General features: G+C 42.1%; 1 protein-coding gene across 1 annotated transcript in view; it reads left to right on the top strand.

Moving 5' to 3' along the window:
• Positions 1-20,209, top strand: part of nr5a2 (nuclear receptor subfamily 5, group A, member 2) — a 67,069-nt gene that overhangs the window by 24,086 nt on the left and 22,774 nt on the right. The window contains exons 5-6 of the mRNA XM_054788796.1: positions 14,518-14,637; positions 17,736-17,883. Coding sequence (XP_054644771.1) covers positions 14,518-14,637; positions 17,736-17,883 — 268 coding nt within the window. The remainder of the gene's footprint in view (positions 1-14,517; positions 14,638-17,735; positions 17,884-20,209) is intronic.

The following is a 20,209-nucleotide window of genomic DNA, read 5'->3' as shown; positions in this document are numbered from 1 at the left end:
GGACACCACCTTGGTGGTATTTCTTGAATTCAGTAGTGTTTCTCGCTTTCTTTATCAAATGTTGGCAACTTGTTGGCATGTTGGCAACAAAATAACCCAATAACTTTTGGGTTATTTTGCATGTACATTGAAAAGAAAAACAAAGACTTGAGGTGAGAAACACTGGTGAATTCAATCATGGTTTCAAAACCACTCAAATTTTGCGTATGTCGTTACTGTGGCAAAACAGGAAGGTGGTGTCGTGTTGCTCTTGCTGCCACATCGTGTCTTTGGCAATAATCACCATAATCAATAAGGCACCTTAAATGTTCATTTATCTCTTACACTCATCATGCACTGTATATGTATTTCAAATTGTTTTCTGCATGTAAAACTAGAATTGTAAAACTATAAAAACCTCTTTTGGGTTAACATTTTGGGCTTTCTAGATCGGATTAATTGGATTTACATTATTTCTTACAGGAAAATTCAAAATTGAGTTAAGAGTACGTTTTGGTTAGAGTCGGACCTTCTGGAATGGATTAATGACATTTCACTCATTTCACTTGTGCGAAATCTCAACAATTGACAAACATGACCAGTGAAGCGTATGTAATGTAAAAATGAATGTAAAAATGGTGGGGGGTTTTTTTAACAGTGGTTCATGTATGCTGTATAAATGTAGTTATTACTGAAATAGGGTAAATGAAGGGTATTTTTCTGCAGAAAAAATGCCATTTTTGGAGGAAAAAAATGTTCAAGACTTTGCTGCGCCACGAATGTGAGAGAGTCCACTGTAATATCCATCCATCTATTTTCTATGCCGCTTATCCTCACTAGGAGCCAATCTCAGCTGACTTCGGGCGAGAGGCGGGGTACACCCTGGACTGGTCGCCAGCCAATCGCAGGGCACATATAGACAAATAACCATTCACACTCACATTCATACCTATGGACAATTTAGAGTCACCAATTAACCTAACATGCATGTTTTTGGAATGAGGGAGGAAACCGGAGTACCCGGAGAAAACCCACGCACGCACGGGGAGAACATGCAAACTCCACACAGAGATGCCCAATGGAGATTCGAACCCAGATCTACCAGATTTTGGCCACCGTGCAGCCCCGACTGTAATATAAAACACACATAATTAACAGAAAAGTAAATTAACACCTGTCTAAAAGTTTTATTAAAAGTGCAGGTGACTTATTTGTCAAGGCAGTACTGTATTTTTGATACAGCTTTTGTGTTGGAGCTCAGTAGAATGTGCAGGTGAGTGAGCATGTGCGTGAAAGTGTTGCATCAGCTAAAGCTGGAGCGATGCCTTTTTAAAGTTCCATCCATCTCCGCCTTTCTCCAATTTAGCCACATTCCCAAGCATTGCTAATGAAGCAACAAAAGAAAAGCTAAAAATGCCTCCATCTGCTGTACTTTTTCATTTTCCGGCAAGTTAACGCAGCCTTATTCACATTTGTGAGCACTTTGGGCTTTCTGCGGCAGAAAGCAGGTCGCGTTTAAGTCTTGTTTGGGGACGATCAGGGTAAAAGCCTTTTTTATTGGCAGGTCATCCCGCTTGTTAATGTGCTGACGTAGGTGAAGAGATGGTTACAGTCCTGTACGGTTGTTGTCACAAGTTGGCAGTCAAATCAGCAGGGCTGGGGGAGGGAGCACTTGAAAGATGGGAGAGGAAGCAAAAATAAGAGACAAAGAAAATGGGTAAACAAAGTGGATGTGAGGGTGTTGATTTAGTTGCTCGGGCCTCTCACAAATTAACTCAACGCCATGTAAACACCTGCTCCATCAAAATAACACAGCAACTTTATCCACTCCACTTGTAGCTAAGAGCCATCTTAAATGTACATTCATCTTTGCTGAGTGCCACCAGCTCTAAATGTTCTAAGCCAAGAGCATCAGTTGCCATAATTGACCCTGTGTTTCCAAGCAGGGTTTGATGTGAATAGAAATGTAATTAGTAGAAGACACACATTTTACCATCACTTTTTGTAACTTTGGTTTTTGATTTGACTGATTTACATTTTTAAGACATTTCTGAGCTGCTCTAAATGTTCTAACAAAACAAAAGCTGAAGTGTTTCTCACCAGGACTCACCATCTTTGCGGGGGTCAGGGTTAGCGCACACACACACTGTCAACATTTTCTACAATTTTCAGTCAAAATGTGTCGGGCTTGAGCGGCATTGGTTGAGCGCAGGCAGGCTGTGTGGGGCATGGTATGGGGGTGGCAGCGCGTGGTCAAGACAACTACAAAGACAAAATGAAGCGGTGGCATTTTGCCTGGAAATAGCCCGCAGCTCTAAGGTTTCCTGGAGGTCAGAGGGGCCGAGGTGTGGCTGCTGTAGCCTTATGCTGACCCTCAACCTCTAAACTAAACACACCGTGCATAACTATGCAAACCTGTCAGCTAATCTATCTTTCTCTTTTACACCTTCTCGCATCTCACGTGTGTCTTAGACAGTTTAACTACTTGTAGAAAACAATTAAAGATTGGTGATTTATTCATTTACAGCCATTTTGAGTGCGTAAATCATAAAGGTCGGAGCATAAAGGTCCGACTCAATCCAAAACTAACCGAATTAAGTATTCCCAGAAGAAATAATGCAAATCCAATTATTCCATTCATTTTTACATGCAGAAAACCATCTGAAATGCATATAAGTGGGAAATGAAAGGGATAAATGAACTTTTAAACCATACGGTGGCCGCATTCATGTTTTTCCTTGAAATCAATGTTTCTCACCGTCTTCGGCACTTGCAACTTTCTTTGGCTCTGCTGTGGGTTATTTTGAAGCCATGACCAAAAGAACAGCTGAGACTTGTGGCATAACAGCGTTAGTTAGCAAAGAACTACAGAGTCAACCGCTGATGACGCCATAGACAGGCGACGGAACTGTGGGACAATGTACTCTGGTTCCCGTTTCCCTGCTAACACAATTCAGGGATGTGGTAAGAAAAAAAAAAAAAAAAAACACATTACGAACACAAGTGGACTCACACACACAGTTACTAACCCAGCTAGACACGCGCTATATTGTACGCTAACCGGGAAACGTACGTAAACCGAGACCACATTTTTGCTTACATTTTCCACAGAAAAATACACTACAAATGCAAGACTATGCAAAAAATAGTTTTTGCACGTCCCGGTTTTTGGATATTTTTGAAAATCTTTCCAAACTTTTTCCTCGATTTTTGTACAGTCTCAGTTTTAGTACAGTATAGCACGAAACAAACTAGTCCTTTTGCCCTGTACTGTATTGTTCTGCGAAATCAAGCCCCCAAACAAAGCATGCATTGCTGACTCACTGGTGCTACAGCTACATAACATGCCATGGGGCTAAGGAATGATGAAATTTGATCAAGAAAGTGAGAAACACTATTGAATTCAATCTTGCCAGGATGTACGGGAAGTGTCATTTATAATGACTTCACATTGTCTTACCTGGGGGCTGCTGGAGGGAGAGTCTGGGTGCAGCTGGCCCGCGTCAAGTATTCCACAAAACAAGGGTTTCAGGTATTTAAAAAAAAAATAAAAATAAATAAATATAACATATTGTAGTGTCACTGGGAGTGTGTCTGGCTTCCCAGCATGCCTTGCGGCACTTATTTTGGTAAAAGTGTCTAAAGTTGCGTGTTTAGTGGTAGCTTAGCTGCTGTTTATTATTCATCATAGTACTAGTAGTCGTCCTCTGTGGGTTTACTTACTTGCTACATGTGCTGTGCTTTTTTTTGGTCGCACCGTGATTGTACTGTAGTAAGTGTTCTGTCTAGAAACCCCCTGTTCATTTGGCCATTGCTTGCCAATTTAAGCGACACAGTCAGCATTTGTGGGACTCAGATTGCCACAAAGTACTGTATATTTTTGTTTATATAGTACTAGTGGTATGTCTGTAGTATTTAGTAGTAGTAGTATGTAGTAATATACTGTATATAACATAAATATAAAAGAACGGGGCCACAAAATTGGGGTTCCACGGCAAATTTGAGACCCCTGCTCAAGAAGAACTAATCTAATGGTGGCATAAGGCTTGGGTAGTATGTGAGACAGAGTACTGTACAGCATTCTGCAGCTCAAGGCATTGATTTATCTTGTTGTTCCTCACGATGTACTCTGACACTGAAACGCAATGCTTCAATGGGCTTTTCGCCTCAGTAAAAAAAAACACAAGAATTGCACCTAGCGTCTTATGTTCCAATGTTGCATGGCCTCAATTATGTGGCTGTAATCCGGCCTGCCAAGAGGTTGTGCCCGTCTCTGCTTCTTTCGTCACCGAGCTGTCAACAGTTGTCCTCCGATGTCTATTTTCGATGCTTATTTGGGGCTTGTCTATTCTTGACAGGGAGCGGGGAAACTTTGGGCCGTTATGTGTGTGCGCGGTGCAGGGCGTTCCGAGAGACAATGGCGGTGGAGAGCTTTCACATGCGACATGCAACGAGTGAGATGGCTCACGACATGAACACACAGGAGTTCCATAGGAGTAACATTAGATGCAATGCTTGTGTTGCGACGACAGCCGAGAAATTTCAAAAGAGGCCTCACGCCCAACAACGAGCCGTGGAGAAAATGGCTCGACCGCCGCCAGCAAAGTAGGACAAAGACACCTGTTCGCTGTCCCTACTTTTAGCATTCCTTCCTCTGCTGCTTTTAATTTCCTTCTCTCTCTCTCCACTTATTTTAATGCTACACCAGGTCATTTTATGAGTCTCACATCATTGACTCCTCCTGTCAATCGTTCTCTGCTTTTCACCCAAAAACGCCATAACGGCAACCTTGGCAGCAGCAGTGGATAAATGATTCCATACATGAGGAATAAAAGCATTGCACTAATAAAGGACTTTACAGCTCCACGTTCTTTTCGGATTGTCTCAGAGAGGCATAAAAAACACTTTTCAAGCAAGGTGAAACAATGATGAGCAATAAATCTAATGTGCTGAAAGGGGAATTTCTGTGAAAGGTGTTGACATCACCATTAAAACTCCAGAAATGAACCAGGGAAGCTGAACAAAAACACAAGAGGAGGGTAAGGTAGTAAGCTGTTGTCTCAACCTCCCTCAGGCTTTTCTCCTCCTTTGTTGATCTGCACTTGCTTGGACAGCAGGCTTCTCATACTGTGGCGGTGTGCGGCTCTATACAGATGCATTTAAGTCAGCATCTGTCACAAGACACAAGGTGATGCACCTTGGGGACATGTGGCGCTCCATCTGCTTTGCTGTCGCGTGGTTCGGAGGCCTTGTCTTCCTCTCATTGTTTACATATCAAAGCGGGAACACCGGAAATGCTTAATTAGCGCATTCACATGTTTAATTTGCCGATCAGGGGCTGTGATCCCTGGAGTTGTGCCAGCTATCGTCGGCGTAACACATCACCCACACCTACGAACCATCAAAAAATGCATCCATGTACAGTCGCCCCTCGCCATTTGAATTTCACAACTTCACTCTATCATGATTTTTAAAAATTAATTATTAATTAATTAATTATTAACTCAGGCTGGTTGAATACGGCAAATTATTAGTAAAAAATACAAGCATATTTAAACTAATGATATGTTTTTTTTTTCCTAAATTGAGCATTTCCAATATAAAAATGGCTAATTGAACTAAAAGACACATTTAAAGACGTTGATGTAGTATTCAATATTAGTCACTAGGTGTCAGTAATGTTACTGTAATGTTCAGTGACACACAAGCACCGGACTTGATCACATTTGTATTGCAGGTTTGAATGATCTATTATTACAATTACTAATAGGCACAATAATCTCTAACAAAAACAAGGGCTACTGTTGCGACCGTGTTGCAGCAAGATGAAACTCAATTCTGAACACTAACGTCACTTCCTGTCCGCCGCTCACATAGCAACAGACACAAGCACAAGTCTTATTTATGTCTACTATATTGGGTAATGTGAATTTATAGGTGACTATAGGGGTGTTAGTTCATGTCAAGAGGGCTCTAATAATGTTAAAAACCATATTTGTAAGGTTCTAAACAGGTTCTCTATGCTATGAAAATATTCCATTTACAAATAAGGAATATATTCACTTATCACGGCCGGGTCTGGAACCAATTACCTGTGATAAACGAGGGATTACTGTCTAAAGGAAAACCATTTCAAGTCTATGCATTTTAACGTGCGTTAAGGCTGGGGTGTGTGTGTGAGTGGGATTGCTAAAATGTCCCTACCGTTCTGAATAATACAAAAGAGGGGAAGGGGGAGAGTCTTTGTTGTCTCCTCTTATTCCGGACTCCTTTTCCCTTTAACGCGCCAGACGAGCATTATGGGGTCATTTCCCACTGTCTGTCAATGAAAGTCAAACACACAAAAGCACACACGTTTACATACATACATGCACATAAATCCCCTCTCACCCTTGTCAAGAGTCATGGAGGGATAATAAAGTGAATGCAACCCCCCCACCACACACACATTTTTAACTAACACACGCGCTATAATCTGCACCGTGTCATGTTCAGACCCACCTACCTTTCACACTGGGCTCACTCAACAATACACAATAAACTGCAGCATTAATTCATATAATGATTGCACAGCATGAAAATCCAATGGCTGAGGCTTAATGCTGAGGATTAAGCCACGTGTATGTGTGCTTGGGGAGTCTGCTTGTGATGGATCAATAGGATTTCTATGATCAGTACAGTCTACTACTACTACAAGTAATTTTACCTTTGGATGCATTTTCTACGTGTCGGACGTTGAATGGGGGGTTGGTAGACATGAGAGTGCAAAGGCATACATACATACAATATATATGGATGTTCCTGTCATGCACGTCTCCAGGTTTTGACATGTCTACATTCAAGTGTGTGTGTGTGTGTGTGTGTGTTGGAGTGAAGGAAGAGACAAGGAAGGGTTACTTTTGGGAGCTACACATCCCTGGGCTGCATGTGTATTAGTGGTCTAATGTTCATGTGAATAATTGATTAGGGCCTCTCTGTGTTTTTGATAATTAGTTGATAGCTTCTTAGCTCTAAGCCTTAAGATTCAAGTGTATGGGGTTGTGAGTGTGTGTTGTGGGGGGTAGGTTGTCTTCTGAAGGTATCCTGAAAACAACAGTGTGCAAAGATAAAAAAAAAAAAAGACTAAGCTACATTCCTTTAAGCCTTAACCATCTGCATGAATGAGACAACGACAAAGACTTATGCCTCCTTTGTTTCAAGGTCTCATTTCACGTATTTACACATAATTCCAATCAAATTATCCAAATATTTTAGCACCGAATTTTGTGTTTTAGATGTATCAAGTGAAGAAACCATCAAATGGTGTAAAAGCTTGAATGTAAAATTCATGACCTGTCCCTCAAAGGTACCTTATTGATTTTTTTTTTATATCTATATGCATTAAGTACAAACCAGAATTGGTTCAGTCTCAAACTCTCATGCTGAGCATGGAGAGGAACGCTTGTTGACATCACCAGTGGCCTTGACGAAACGAGATGTTCTTCCTGCACCAACACCCGTGCCCAAAGTGATATTTTTGTTTTTCCTGTCTCGTCAATATCACGCCATGTTTCTCTTGCAGCCTCACTGCTGGTTGTGAGGACATTTCTGCCACACTTGCAGCATTTATTTTGATTTGCAACTATGGTTAACTTCCTGGGATATTTGCAGACGTAAGCACATGCATTTCCTGTGTCTGCATGGGCCACACTGGGGAGGGGGGGGGGGCCGCCTATGTCCATCCATCGCCCGTCCACCTTGCACAAGCTAAACGCACGAGTGAGGATGTCAGGATGTGCGGACAGATGAGGTGAAGTGAACGCGCTCAATCGAAAGAAACGCGCTCTCAGGGTCAAATGTCAGCCCGCAGAGTCAGTTCGCGCGGTCACCGTGGGAAACGCTCTCAGGTATTATCAATCAGACGTTGGGAGCGCGCACACATTCGGACACACGCTGCGGTATGCTCAGACAAACTCGCCATTCAGTATTCATTCACTCTAATGAGACGCCTCATTCAACACACATGCAACCAATAGATACTACAGCAGCTTAGCTTCATGTGTTCCGGCGAGAATGTTGGCTTTCTTCAGTAGACAGGTACACCGATGACAATGCAAAGTATGTATTTTAAACAATGTGACCAGTGTCTAATAAGCTTATTTACACAAACAATGAGAGGTGTCCTGGCTGGTCCAGTAGCACTACTACATGTGGTGTGGTGTGGTGTGGTTTGGCTTATTAGTTTAAGATTCAAGATTCAAGATTCAAGATTCAAGAGAGTTTTATTGTCATGTGCATGGTAAAACAGCAGTTATACCATGCAATGAAAATCTTATTCTGTTCATTCTCCCAAGGAAAAGAAAGAAAAACACAAGAAAGAATAAGAACATAAGAAACATAAACACATATACATAAATACCAAGAAATTAAGCAACAACAGAAGAGACATTAATGCAAGTAAATAATACAAATAAATAAATAAATAAATAAAGTGCTATGAGTGTGTGTTGCGTGTGGCGTGTGTGAGTGCTTCATTGAGAAGCCTGATGGCCTGTGGGTAAAAGCTGTTTGCCAGCCTTGTGGTCCTGGACTTCAAACTCCTGTAGCGTCTGCCTGATGGTAGGAGTGTGAATAATGAGTGTTGTGGATGTGTGCTGTCCTTGATGAGGTTGTGTGTTCTGCGTAGGACTCTAGATGTATAAATGTCTTGCAGTGAGGGGAGGGCTGCCCCAACAATGTTCTGTGAGGTCTTGATCACCCGCTGGAGTGCCTTCCTATCACGTGTTGTACAGTTACCGTACCAAACAGTGATGGAGGCGGTAAGGACACTTTCGATGGTGCATCTGTAGAAGCAACTCAGGATTGTGGTGGACATGCCAAATTTCCTCAGTCTTCTCAGGAAGTACAGTCTCCTTTGGGACTTCTTCAGAATTTGTTGGGTGTTGTGGGTGTTAAGGCATGCTTAACAAGTTCCATTAAGGAACATCACATGGTTACTTTCATTTGTTTACTTTCACTTGTGTAGCTCTTTTCTACCTCTAAGCGCTTTGACACTGGTATCATATTTACCTACTGATGACGCAGCATCTGCGGGTTTAGCATCTTGCCCAAGGATACTTCCATGTGATCATGGGAGGACGGAGGATCCAACCTGCAACCTTCAGGTTGGAGACGAGTACTCTACCACCTGAGCCATGCCACCCCATATATACTTTTTAAATATGTTTTTAGATTTTACTGGCTATCGCATATTGCATATTTATACACATTTAGTCTTGGTTGCGAAGCGTACTGTCGTTTATGTTATCATTCCTCTGAACGCTGCTTCAAACCACCATCTACAACCCACACCCCCACCCCCGACGGTGCCAGCTGCTCACTTTCCCAGCATTCTTATCAGCCGACCAGTTGTTGGATCGAAACCCAAATGGACTGTATGCCATGATAAACAAGGAGACATTTTGGGGAAATTAGGAGGCGGGGCAAAGGTAATCATTTCTATCCTCTGACATTTCAGCAACAATCCTGTGTTTTGCTTTTTTTCCCTCCCTATGGAGACACATTTGCGATTCAGCATTCATGATATATACCATATATCATATATATACACACACACATATATATATATATATATATATATATATATATATATATATATATATATATATACACACACACACACACACACACACACACACATAATAGTATAATTGTCTTCAATATGTGCCCTGTAAAGGGTTAGTTAATTAAATGGCCACACTGGAAGTGAGCAAGCAGGCAAGACATGATTAAACATAATTAAACACTCGTAGAACAACAGGCGCCATTTCTAGGTGAATTAATGCGAGTTCCCAGGTGAATAACGGGCCTTTTTGGCTCAAGGCGAACAGATGCTGGAATAGGACAGCACCAAAGGATGAGCAGCTCGACACACAGCAGCATTGAAGTCGGCTTCAAACCTCACCTGTAGTAGTTCAAGCCAGCATTGATTCCTGTCCAGAAGAGAGAGCAGCACCGTGATTGTTTATACGGGTTAGAGGCAGATTAGCTCGGGATCTCCGCATGCAGCCCCCTCCTTGTGTGCCAAACAAAAAAAAGCAAATAGCATGAATTTCTCCATTCATTAAGCTCCACAGAAGGAGATTCCATTAATGTGTTCATTAGTCCACATCAAAAATGGAACTACTTATTAAAACAAGATCCAGCTGTGCACACTCGTTAAAGCTCGCTACACTGCACGCCGCCTAACAATGCTCGTGGCACGATACCAAGACCAGGCCACAAGAAAGGGGGTAAGGTTCTACCACCCTGGCCTGTTTTGACTTAGCACCCCGTGATAATTGCTCTACTCTTGGCAGGGGGCTATGAATAAACATGACGTTTGTCGGGGAGTATTTGAATGCGCCAATTCTAATTAATTTACATTTGCTCGGCAATGTCTGCTCCCAATCACTTTTTTATTTCCTCAATTTCCCCCCACGTCTTTTCTCATTCTTTCATTCTCAGTCTGGCATTTTTATACCCCCTCTGACTTGCTCTCCTTTCTTTCTCTACCTCTGGAAAATCCCATTAATCCTAGCCAGTGGTTTGAACAAAACCTATGGGCTAAGTGATTGATCCCAGCATTGATCGCATGCAGTTGAATGATCATCAAGGTGTTAAATTGGTTTCTTGGAGGGTATGTATTTTTCATTGCCGGTGCATAGAAATCTGAATCTCATAGAATCAAAGAATCTCTGCTTGGATTATCTAACCCTCTTCTTTGGTGATAATGTTGAGTAGCTAAGGCCATAGAAAGTAATACATTCAATTTAGGTTTCGAGGTCAGCTTTGTCAGAAACTTGTTTTCTGCTGTGCGAAGGTAGTCTTTGCTCCGAGACTGTTACAATTCAAGGACAGCCAAAAACTTTGGATTGTTTCAGTGCGCACACTGCAAGCAAAAAGGGTATGGACGTTTGTAAACATGGATGTTTTTGTGCAGGTTTGTGCCAACTCTAAAATAGCATGGAGCTACTGGTGATTGAAACAACGCCGGGAAATAAATATGGGGAGTCATTTATCGTTAATTTCAACGCAAGGACACCTCTGATGAATGGAATTACATTTCTACATCATAAGCGTTCCATTCATGAACTGAGGACCTTATATACTTCCATTTATTCTACTCACCGCAAGGCAAGGACTGGGTTTTGTGTCTTTTTGTCTTCCGCTTTCTAGGACGATTTGACTAAATGAGGCCAATTACCTTTAATAAAGCTTTTGACATATGAGTAGAGTATGAAGTATAAAATAAGTATAAAATACAGTCGTCCCTCATTTATAGCGGTGAATTGGTTCCAGACCCAGCCACAACAAATGAATTTCCACGATATAAGACTCGATGTTAATAAATGGAATATTTTTGTAGTTAAAGCATAAAAAACCTGTTTATGACTTTCTAAACACGCTTTTTAACTTTATTAGAGCCCTGTAGACATGAAATAACACCCCTAGAGCAGTGCTTCTCAAATAGTGGGGCGGGCCCCCCGATGGGGGTCACCTTGACACTGCTTTTATTCATTGTTTACACTACATCGCGCACCTCTACTGCAGGGACTCAAGACGGCCACTAAGTAGCGAGCTGACAAGCTAGCGAGCTAACCGGTTAGCCTCAAATGTATTTCTTCTAAACTTAAGAAGTCAAAAACTTACCACTTCCACACGGGATGAGAGGAGAACTTTTTTTTCCCACTCTATCATGTGGGACATGCCGTGGCTGACTTCATGAAGTGTTAAGGTAATGTCATGTAAGCTAATGTCTCAATGTTTTGTGTAATTACTGCCGCCTAGTGGCCACAACACAGCGATCATCTATTTTTTTTATTTTTTTTAAACGCTATATAGGGAGGGAGCGATAATCAAACCTTGATATAGTGCGAGAAATGATATTGTAAGAAATGTTGATTTTTATGATGAAATCTATTGGAAACATGGGGTTAGCTTTGATAACAAATCATGCAAAATCATGAAAAATTATCCAATGATACCCATTTTTAAGTTTGTAAATCTAAATTAATTTTTCCATTGTCATTTCCTCTTCATTAATGACAGGGTAGTGGGACATCAACCCTTAAGCATCGTAGGAATCTTGATAGCAACACAGTGACTGCAACTGTTCTCTTTACGGCTGCAAAAGTCAGGTACATTTGCGTGCTATCTAAATTTCCACCATCTTGAGATAAGTGTTCAACGGCTAAATAAGTAATATACGTTTTATCACAGAGGTTAAACAAACTGTGATTTGAACTTTGTGGTGTTATGTTGTGATTAAATCAAAGAGCTATGAGTTGTAATCAGTACTTGGCAATCAGCCAGTCGTTCACTGACTGACTTGGCCGCATCTTCTGCACAGAGATAGTGTGTGCGACCTGCCAGTATAGAAATACAAAATAAAGTGTCTGACTCGATGTCAGTGAGTTCATATTATCTGCGGGTGCAGGAAAAGGATCTTGTACGATCAGAATGTTGCTCATTTGACGGAGCAAAAGGAAGAGCTTGTCAAGGAAACAGTTTGTGTCACTGGTACTTGAAAGGTCAGCAAACTGAACACCGATCCCTGGGCCGCCTTCATGCCTGGCTGTCTGTCACCGGTCTCCCTTTTGCAGACGGGTGTTCCCTGCCCTCGTCTATGCTGCTATCACCCGCCGCCATACCCCACCCTTTGATGACCCGGGCTTTTCTTGTCAGAGAGGCGCTTTCAGGCAAGCAGAGTCAGGACAACCCTTTGATGAGGACCCCACCACTTGGTAACAGCGGTGACATGCGGTGGTGGTGGTGTTGGGGGTTGGCTTTTGAAGAGCTTGGGTCTTACATATGCCTGTCCCTTTACACACTCACACAATTACACTAGCTTCCAGGGTCTTTAGATTTGGGGGGACAGAGAGAGGAGGATCGCTGGGTGGCTCAAAGAAACGCCTCCTTTGAAGGCCTTCTGATGGTTTTAATGAAGGCATTCGAATTCTGCTTTAGCTCCAGATGCCTCCAATATGGGACAACAAAACTGGTGTAAAGAAAGTAGAGAAGACGAGTCGAGAATACTGATCCAAAAGGTCACAGAAACTTGACAACTGACAGGTGCCAGACAGGACTTCACTTTTAGTATTTCATCCAGTATTATTCAAATGTGCTATTCATCCTCATTCATCCTTCCATCCATACAAGTTGGAGCCTATGCCAGCTGACTTAGGTCAGGAGTTGGGATACATCCTAGACTGATCTCCTGAGAGTCACTGAGATGGACAACATTCACATCGATACCTATCTACCTAATCTTCAATCAGCCTTCACCAATTAACAATGCACACGTTTGGACAAGAGAACCAGAACAAGCACAAGCAGAACATGCTAACACCGCAGTGCCAATTGTGTGTTCTCAGCACTATTTTATGTATGAAACAGCCACATAAAACTCTGGAAAGTTGGCCAAAGGTTACCATCACAACCAGAAGCCTACTCAGGTGTATAATGTGTCTCGGAAGCATTTGTTATCTGGCTCTACCAAGTGTTAGCCGTGGCAGACCCGTTGTTATGTCTTACTGAAAGGTAAACATACTATGTTGAACACCAATCACGAGTCATAATAACCCTAATCAACTGTAGACTCCAGAGTTGGCAACTCTGCGGTGATGTTTTTTTTAACATAATAAAGTGTTGGCAGTGACATTACAATTACAACCCAAAGTCAGCGCAGAGTTCAACAAATAGATCTCTGTGTGTGCTCCCCACCGCATACAAACGAGAAGACATTCCTTCCCATGGTGCCCAAGCTCGCACCTGCTCGTGTAGCCAGCCTTTAATATCGATCCACATTCCTCGTCCTACGCACTGTTGTTGATACTGGTGATGAACATCAAGTTCTCACACAGGAAAAGACACATACTAACGCTCTACACCAAAGGACCACAGTGTACTCAGAAGGATACATTATTTCTAATGACACAACATAGAGCACAAACACAGCTATTTTCCTCATTCCATCCATCCCAAAGTGGTCTTTTTTGTTTGAGTCTCCCCATGCGGACTAATGATTAACATGGCCGGGCATGGGAAGAGGCTGTCTGTTACAATGGAAGAGGTTGTTTTGGTGCACTGTTTGACCTGCTTCCAAAGCTCACCTGGCAGGTCCATGGGAGCCAACGGCTGCAATTCAGCAGGCGTAAAAAAAAAAAAAAAAAAAGAAATGGTCTTAATCATCATAACCTGTGGGATCACTCAGAAACTATTGGCAATGGGCAAACAGAGAAACCTGTTAAAGAGGCACGTAATAAAGTACTGACTGAATGTGGAAAGATTCACACACACACTTTGGACTGTGTGCTTTTCAATTTTGTACAAGACCACAAAACAATATGCGGTATGAAAGTAAATCAATAGAAAAAGACCAATGAGCACACCCGCACTGAAAACAGCTAATGTGGACATGTACTTACAAGCTAACTGATGCTTTTGCTTTTGAAGTTAATGGGGATAATCCCTAAAGTATCAAGCAACTTATGGGTTTTTCTTAATGTTTCTAAACAGGTCGACGACCAGATGAAACTTCTACAGAACTGCTGGAGCGAACTCCTCATCCTCGACCATATCTTTAGGCAGGTGGTACATCCCAAGGAGGGCTCCATTTTATTGGTCACTGGCCAACAGGTAAGTCAAAGAATTCCAAACCCTGAAAATGACTTAAGTGTAGCTTCATTTCTTCAACCTAAAACCATCAATTGGTTCTCAGCAACATCTCAACTCAAATAAACTCAAATTATTTTGGGTCGTGTCATGTCAGCATGAACACAGACATTTTCCAAAATGCACATTTGCCCCTCTCCGATGTCAAAAAAGACTTCATCCACACAGTGGCATTTTAAAACTACTTCTGTCTGCACAAAAACAAATTCACAGGCTGCCATGAGCATGCCAACCTAATGGCGGCACTGCAGCCATGGACCGCTTGCAATTTAAGCCAATCAGAACCGCCGATTATGTCATTTCCATAGATGGCACAATAACAAACATGGCAGTAACAAGGTGGGTTGTCCAAAAGTGTGGGGTTTTGCGTGTCGTCATTTTTACAAGTAGTTCCTCCCAAAGACACAAGATTCCTTTCGAATAGAACATGCGCAGAACACAAATTAATGTTCCTTTTGATCGGATATCCCGATAGGCATATACATAACCCGATTTTCGGAGTAACCCAGGGGTAATATTCAGGTTTTTAAAAAACGGTTACTGGTTTGGCCGTGCGCAACCGGGTTATTGCTAATATCCCGATTATAATAGGGTTATTTGACTGCATGCAAACGTACTCAATGTAGACTGTTCAGTAGTCCATTTCACATTCATCAGCAAAATGTATTGAATATACACCTAAAACTGTACGAAACACGTTCTTTAATAAAATGTAGCAGATGTTGATTATCACGGCTGTGCTGTGAAGTGTAGCTCATTTTATCGGTCACGACAGACCTCCATCAGCTGTGACGCCATCATTGCTGAAATAATTGTGTGTCTGGCAAATTGTCCTTGTTTAATTGTCACCACGACCGTAGTGATGTAACACAAAACAAGCATATACAGTTTAACAGGGACACTTTCAACATGCAGGCGAGGAAGCACAGTCAGTCATTGTCATGCCAACATTCTCACGCCAAAATAACGACATGCTTGTCAACGTCGTCCCACCAGCTAGAGGTTCAATTGGGTCCCAAATCGCCGTTGTTGGAGGGAGCATCGTAGCAGTTTTAGTTTCTGAGAGCAAAACAGCAGCATCCTCCGAAGCCCATAATGGCGCCTTTGTTCGTCAGTGTAAAGCGAAAGTAGGCGTATGTTTTTTCATGTGATGAGGCAGAGGTCAGTGTCAGATGATGAAGAGTCGACTGACAAAAAATGGAGCACAATCGGGCTGGAAAAGGTGATGATGAGGTGAAGATGCGGAGGCAGTTGATACAGAGAATGCAGCCGTAAGGTTGGTAGTCACCGGACGGCGGTTTCGTTTGCATACTTTGGTTAATGAACAGCTGCTATTGGAGAGGGCAAGTACATTTGTGAATAGAGCACATGGCAAATTTAGTTAAAACAGAGCAAATGCATTTTGCATTGGGATTATTTTATAATTTCAGCAGTGTTGTCATAAAAAGGGACCTTGCTTGGAATTTACTAATCACAAGCATATTAATTTGGTATAGTTTATGGAACATCTGGAAATGTGATGACAGAAGAACAAAATAACGATAGATAAATAAGAAATATCTTTATGCAGGGAACAGAACAGTGCAACAGCAAGTCTACTCTTTTGTCTGCTGGCTGATATCAGACGCACCCATAATTTAACTTTACACTAGTCCCAAAAGAAAGTGAACACGAATGTCGTTTTCAGGGTCAGCAACCTAGTGGCAACTGTATGTGCATTTTCAGCTTGGGAAGAAAGGAGGCTAGTTCTTTTTCCTGTCATAGGATCAAACATGGACTAGAGCTTATTAAAATGCATGCAAAGATAAAATGACAAATGGGCTGAGCTGCTGAATGATTAAGCAAGGCCTTGCAGCACCAATATGGTAACACTGTATGATATTTTGACAGCGCGACACTGCTGGTGTCCATGGAATTTAAACGACAACCAGTCGCATATTTATTTTTCTTTCACACCACTGTTCACATGCTTCCGCTCATTGTGGTTCAGGGTTTAAATCAGAAGCTTTATTTATATATTTAGCCAGCATGTCTCTGCAGGAGGTATAATAAAGTAGTATTGATTGATTGATTGATATGCAGGTCACTGGGGTTAGTGCTAACTCCGCTATAGTGGCGTTATAGTGGTTTCCCCTCTCTTTGTACTTTAGGCCAGGAGGCAATAACCTAAGGCATCACCATCAACAGTCCAATCCTTCAACGAAGTTATTTCATGCACAGTTGATTTTATGTAAATTGATTGACACTTTGGAAAGGGGGCAGCGTCTGCTTCTGGCTTGAGCCATAACTCTCACCTTCGCGATTGTGGGAAGAAGAGGAGGGACAAAAGTAGTTGGGGTAACAATGGGGACGAAAGGGAATGGAGCGCTCTCAGAATAAAACATTCAGGTACATTATTCTTCTTTAGGGGTGCCACCTCACTTTGCCACCCCTACTTTTGTATCCTTGAGTCTTGACTTTTACAGCTGGGAATATTCTTGTACCTTTCGAAAAAAAAAAAGTACAAACCAGTCAAATAATTAGCCCTAAAGGGTGAGTTAGAGTGGATTGGACTTTAAATGACATCTCCTGCCAAATTTGTCAAACCTCCCAGAGCAAGGTAAGAACCGTGGTTGGCCTGAACGTGTAAGCTTCATACTACCCTCTCAGTACATACGTTTGAAATCTTGCTGCGTTTTTAATTGCAAGTTGGAGCTCCCACAGACCCTCCTTTGGGGAACACCTGCATCAACCTTTCCCTGGAAACGCTTGCACAGTCAATTATGGTAATGAATTGTCAATAAATATAAAAATTTAATATGGTGCTGTTTACTGTGACTGGCAGCTAAGGACTTGCCTCCCTGACAAATATGCTACAGCTGCAAATATAGCATGCACTCCCGTATCTATCAATCCTCCATCTATCTTTTTGGATTTTATTGCTTTATGGAACGCTACAATTGGTTTTGACAAAAATACAATAGGAGGAGGAAGTATCGTTATGTAGCGCCACATTTTGTTATTGATCATTGCAGAAAACCTGATAAACATAAATTCAAATTGCTCGTTCTTCAATTTTGCAGGTAGACTTTGCAGTGATCGCATCACAGGCGGGGGCCACCCTCAACAATCTGTTGAGCCACGCCCAGGAGCTGGTGGCCAAACTACGATCTCTGCAAATGGACCAACGGGAGTTTGTCTGCCTCAAGTTCCTGGTCCTCTTCAGCCTTGGTGAGTCCATACAAGGGATGTTTCGGGGGACAATTCAGTAGTTTTGGTTGCTGTGCTAATTATCTAGCCCCATGAGAACAAGAACATGAAGAATCGATTCTCAATTGTCTTTTGAGTAGTCTAAAACTCTTAACAGATGAACAGGAGGTGTACACCGGTGGTGTGTGTTGTTAAAGTGGCTCTCCAGTCTCTAAACCAAGGTCAGACATTGCCAAAGGACTAACAATGACCTCTGTCAATTTCCTAACAAGACTACAAGTAGCCTCTCAGGGACACAATCACGCAGACACACAAATTAAAGAGGGCATCCACCTCAGTCGGGTTTTGCCTTTGTTTGCCTAAAAACAAAGAAGCGGGACGAACTGCTTAGAATACATCTCACACTTTGGTAATCACACTAGATTAATGTCACTGTTAGTAGAGAAAGGGGTTGGGTGTAACTCAGCGGACCTGTGTGTTTGGTTGGTATGTGTTTTTACATGGCATAGGCTTTGCTGGGACTCAGGGTCTAAATAATTTGGCGGAAACATCATCCATAATGAAAGACTTACCTCAGGGATGTGTATCGCCCCCGGCTGTGCCTGTTCTCCAGCATTGCCCGTGCCTCCCACAGAACAAACCCGACACAGGTGGCGTTGAGCTTGCCGTGTGGAAGAGGTGATGTTTGGACTCCGCATTGCAAAGCCTGGAGATTTACCATTGATTCATATCGCACACAGCTGAGCAGAGGTGTGCGATTGATGGACTCATCTGCATGTGTGTGTGTTTATGTGTGATGGAATGAGGAAGCAAATGCTCACACAGCTGGCGTGCACACTGCCAGCAGCACCAATTAATACGGATTGTAGCTAAATGAGGCGTGTAAGTAGCTTTGCGTTGGTTGGTGAACACCAAGATGAGATCTAAAGAGGGATCAAGTTGTTTTAATGTACACTGGACTAAATCTGGACTGCGATTAATAAATTGAACACAATATGACTCGGGTTTGATTCAGGACCCATTTTTGTCCAAATTTAGGATCTTAGTTGTTTAATCTTTAATAATATACAGACTATCACTTGGCATTAGTGGCACCAGTCACTCCTTGTCATTGGCCCAATAAATTGAATTAGCAACCAAGCTTTGTTTTGAATGAATAAAGTTAATGTGATCACTCCTAAAGCTCACGTAGTACCATTTCCAGCAAGCACTTACTATTAGTACAAAGTTTACTTCAGTATATAGCATGTAGGATGTAATTTCTTTCTTTTGTCAAAATTTTGTGTGCACATTTAGTCTCAGACACAGTTGATATCACACATAACACATTCATCACAGATACGGTTCATCTATGCATGTTATATATTTAACCAACATTGATATGGATAATGGAAATAATCCCTCGCTATAGCTACGATGTTGTGCCTTTACTTTGACTTTTTCCCCATTATCGCTGAACAGTCGCTCACCATCTCCCCAACAACAGAGCTCTTAGTTAAGCCAGTTGTCGATAGCGAGAGATATAGATGTCACACCTGCTGAGGGAAGACACTTGTCCTGACCTGGGTTTGACCGTCTTTCTTCACGCTTTGTATTATTTTCTCACTGTCTTGCTCTTTATCCATCTCCTTCTACAGCATCCTCGGTCTGTGTTGTCATTCTTTCCTTGTCGGAAGTGAAGGCTTTGTCCCTCTATCAAGATGGAGATGATCACTCTGCTAGCATTGATCTGTGTTGGTGGAACTGTGAGCAATGGCCATGTGTTTGGTTGTGTGTGTGTGTGTGTGTGTGTGTGTGTGTGTGTGTGTGTGTGTGTGTGTGTGTGTGTGTGGCAGTAAAGTCACAGCCATTAAAGCTAGAGAAAGACAGAGTGCAGCCTGGGTCAGAGTTCAGTGAAGAATTACTACGACTTGTCTTGTGACAGAAGACTGTTAATGGGTCTTTGATTTCCTTTTAAAAGGCTTAAGAGCTTAATAGAAAGACTGCCAAGCGGCTGTTTTATATGATCATCAGGTGACAGGTGAGCACAGAGGTGAAAAGTGGTCTTTTGCGCATTACAATTTTTTAATTAAAGCTATATAAAATGAAGATTGCTGTGTGAGCTCTGCAATATAGCGCTTCGATGTTTAGCCTTTGTATGGTACCGCAACATTCTTGAAGACCAGTGGCAGGATAAAATGACAAAACTCTGCATTATCAACTTTCACAAGTGGGGTGTTTGATGTAAAATGCCCCAGTCAGAGACAGACAGCTTTCACATTGGCAAAGAACTTGCAGGCCCAGAGGTCAAAGTCTGTTCTGAAAGCAAACGAGTGGGGATCTGCGGGTCGGACCACGTCAGCTCTAA

This window comes from Dunckerocampus dactyliophorus, chromosome 10, assembly GCF_027744805.1.
Source record: "Dunckerocampus dactyliophorus isolate RoL2022-P2 chromosome 10, RoL_Ddac_1.1, whole genome shotgun sequence".
NCBI classification, from domain to species: Eukaryota; Metazoa; Chordata; class Actinopteri; order Syngnathiformes; family Syngnathidae; genus Dunckerocampus; species Dunckerocampus dactyliophorus.
The sequence above is the reverse complement of the archived record's forward strand: the minus strand, read 5'-3'. Positions and strand labels throughout refer to the sequence as shown.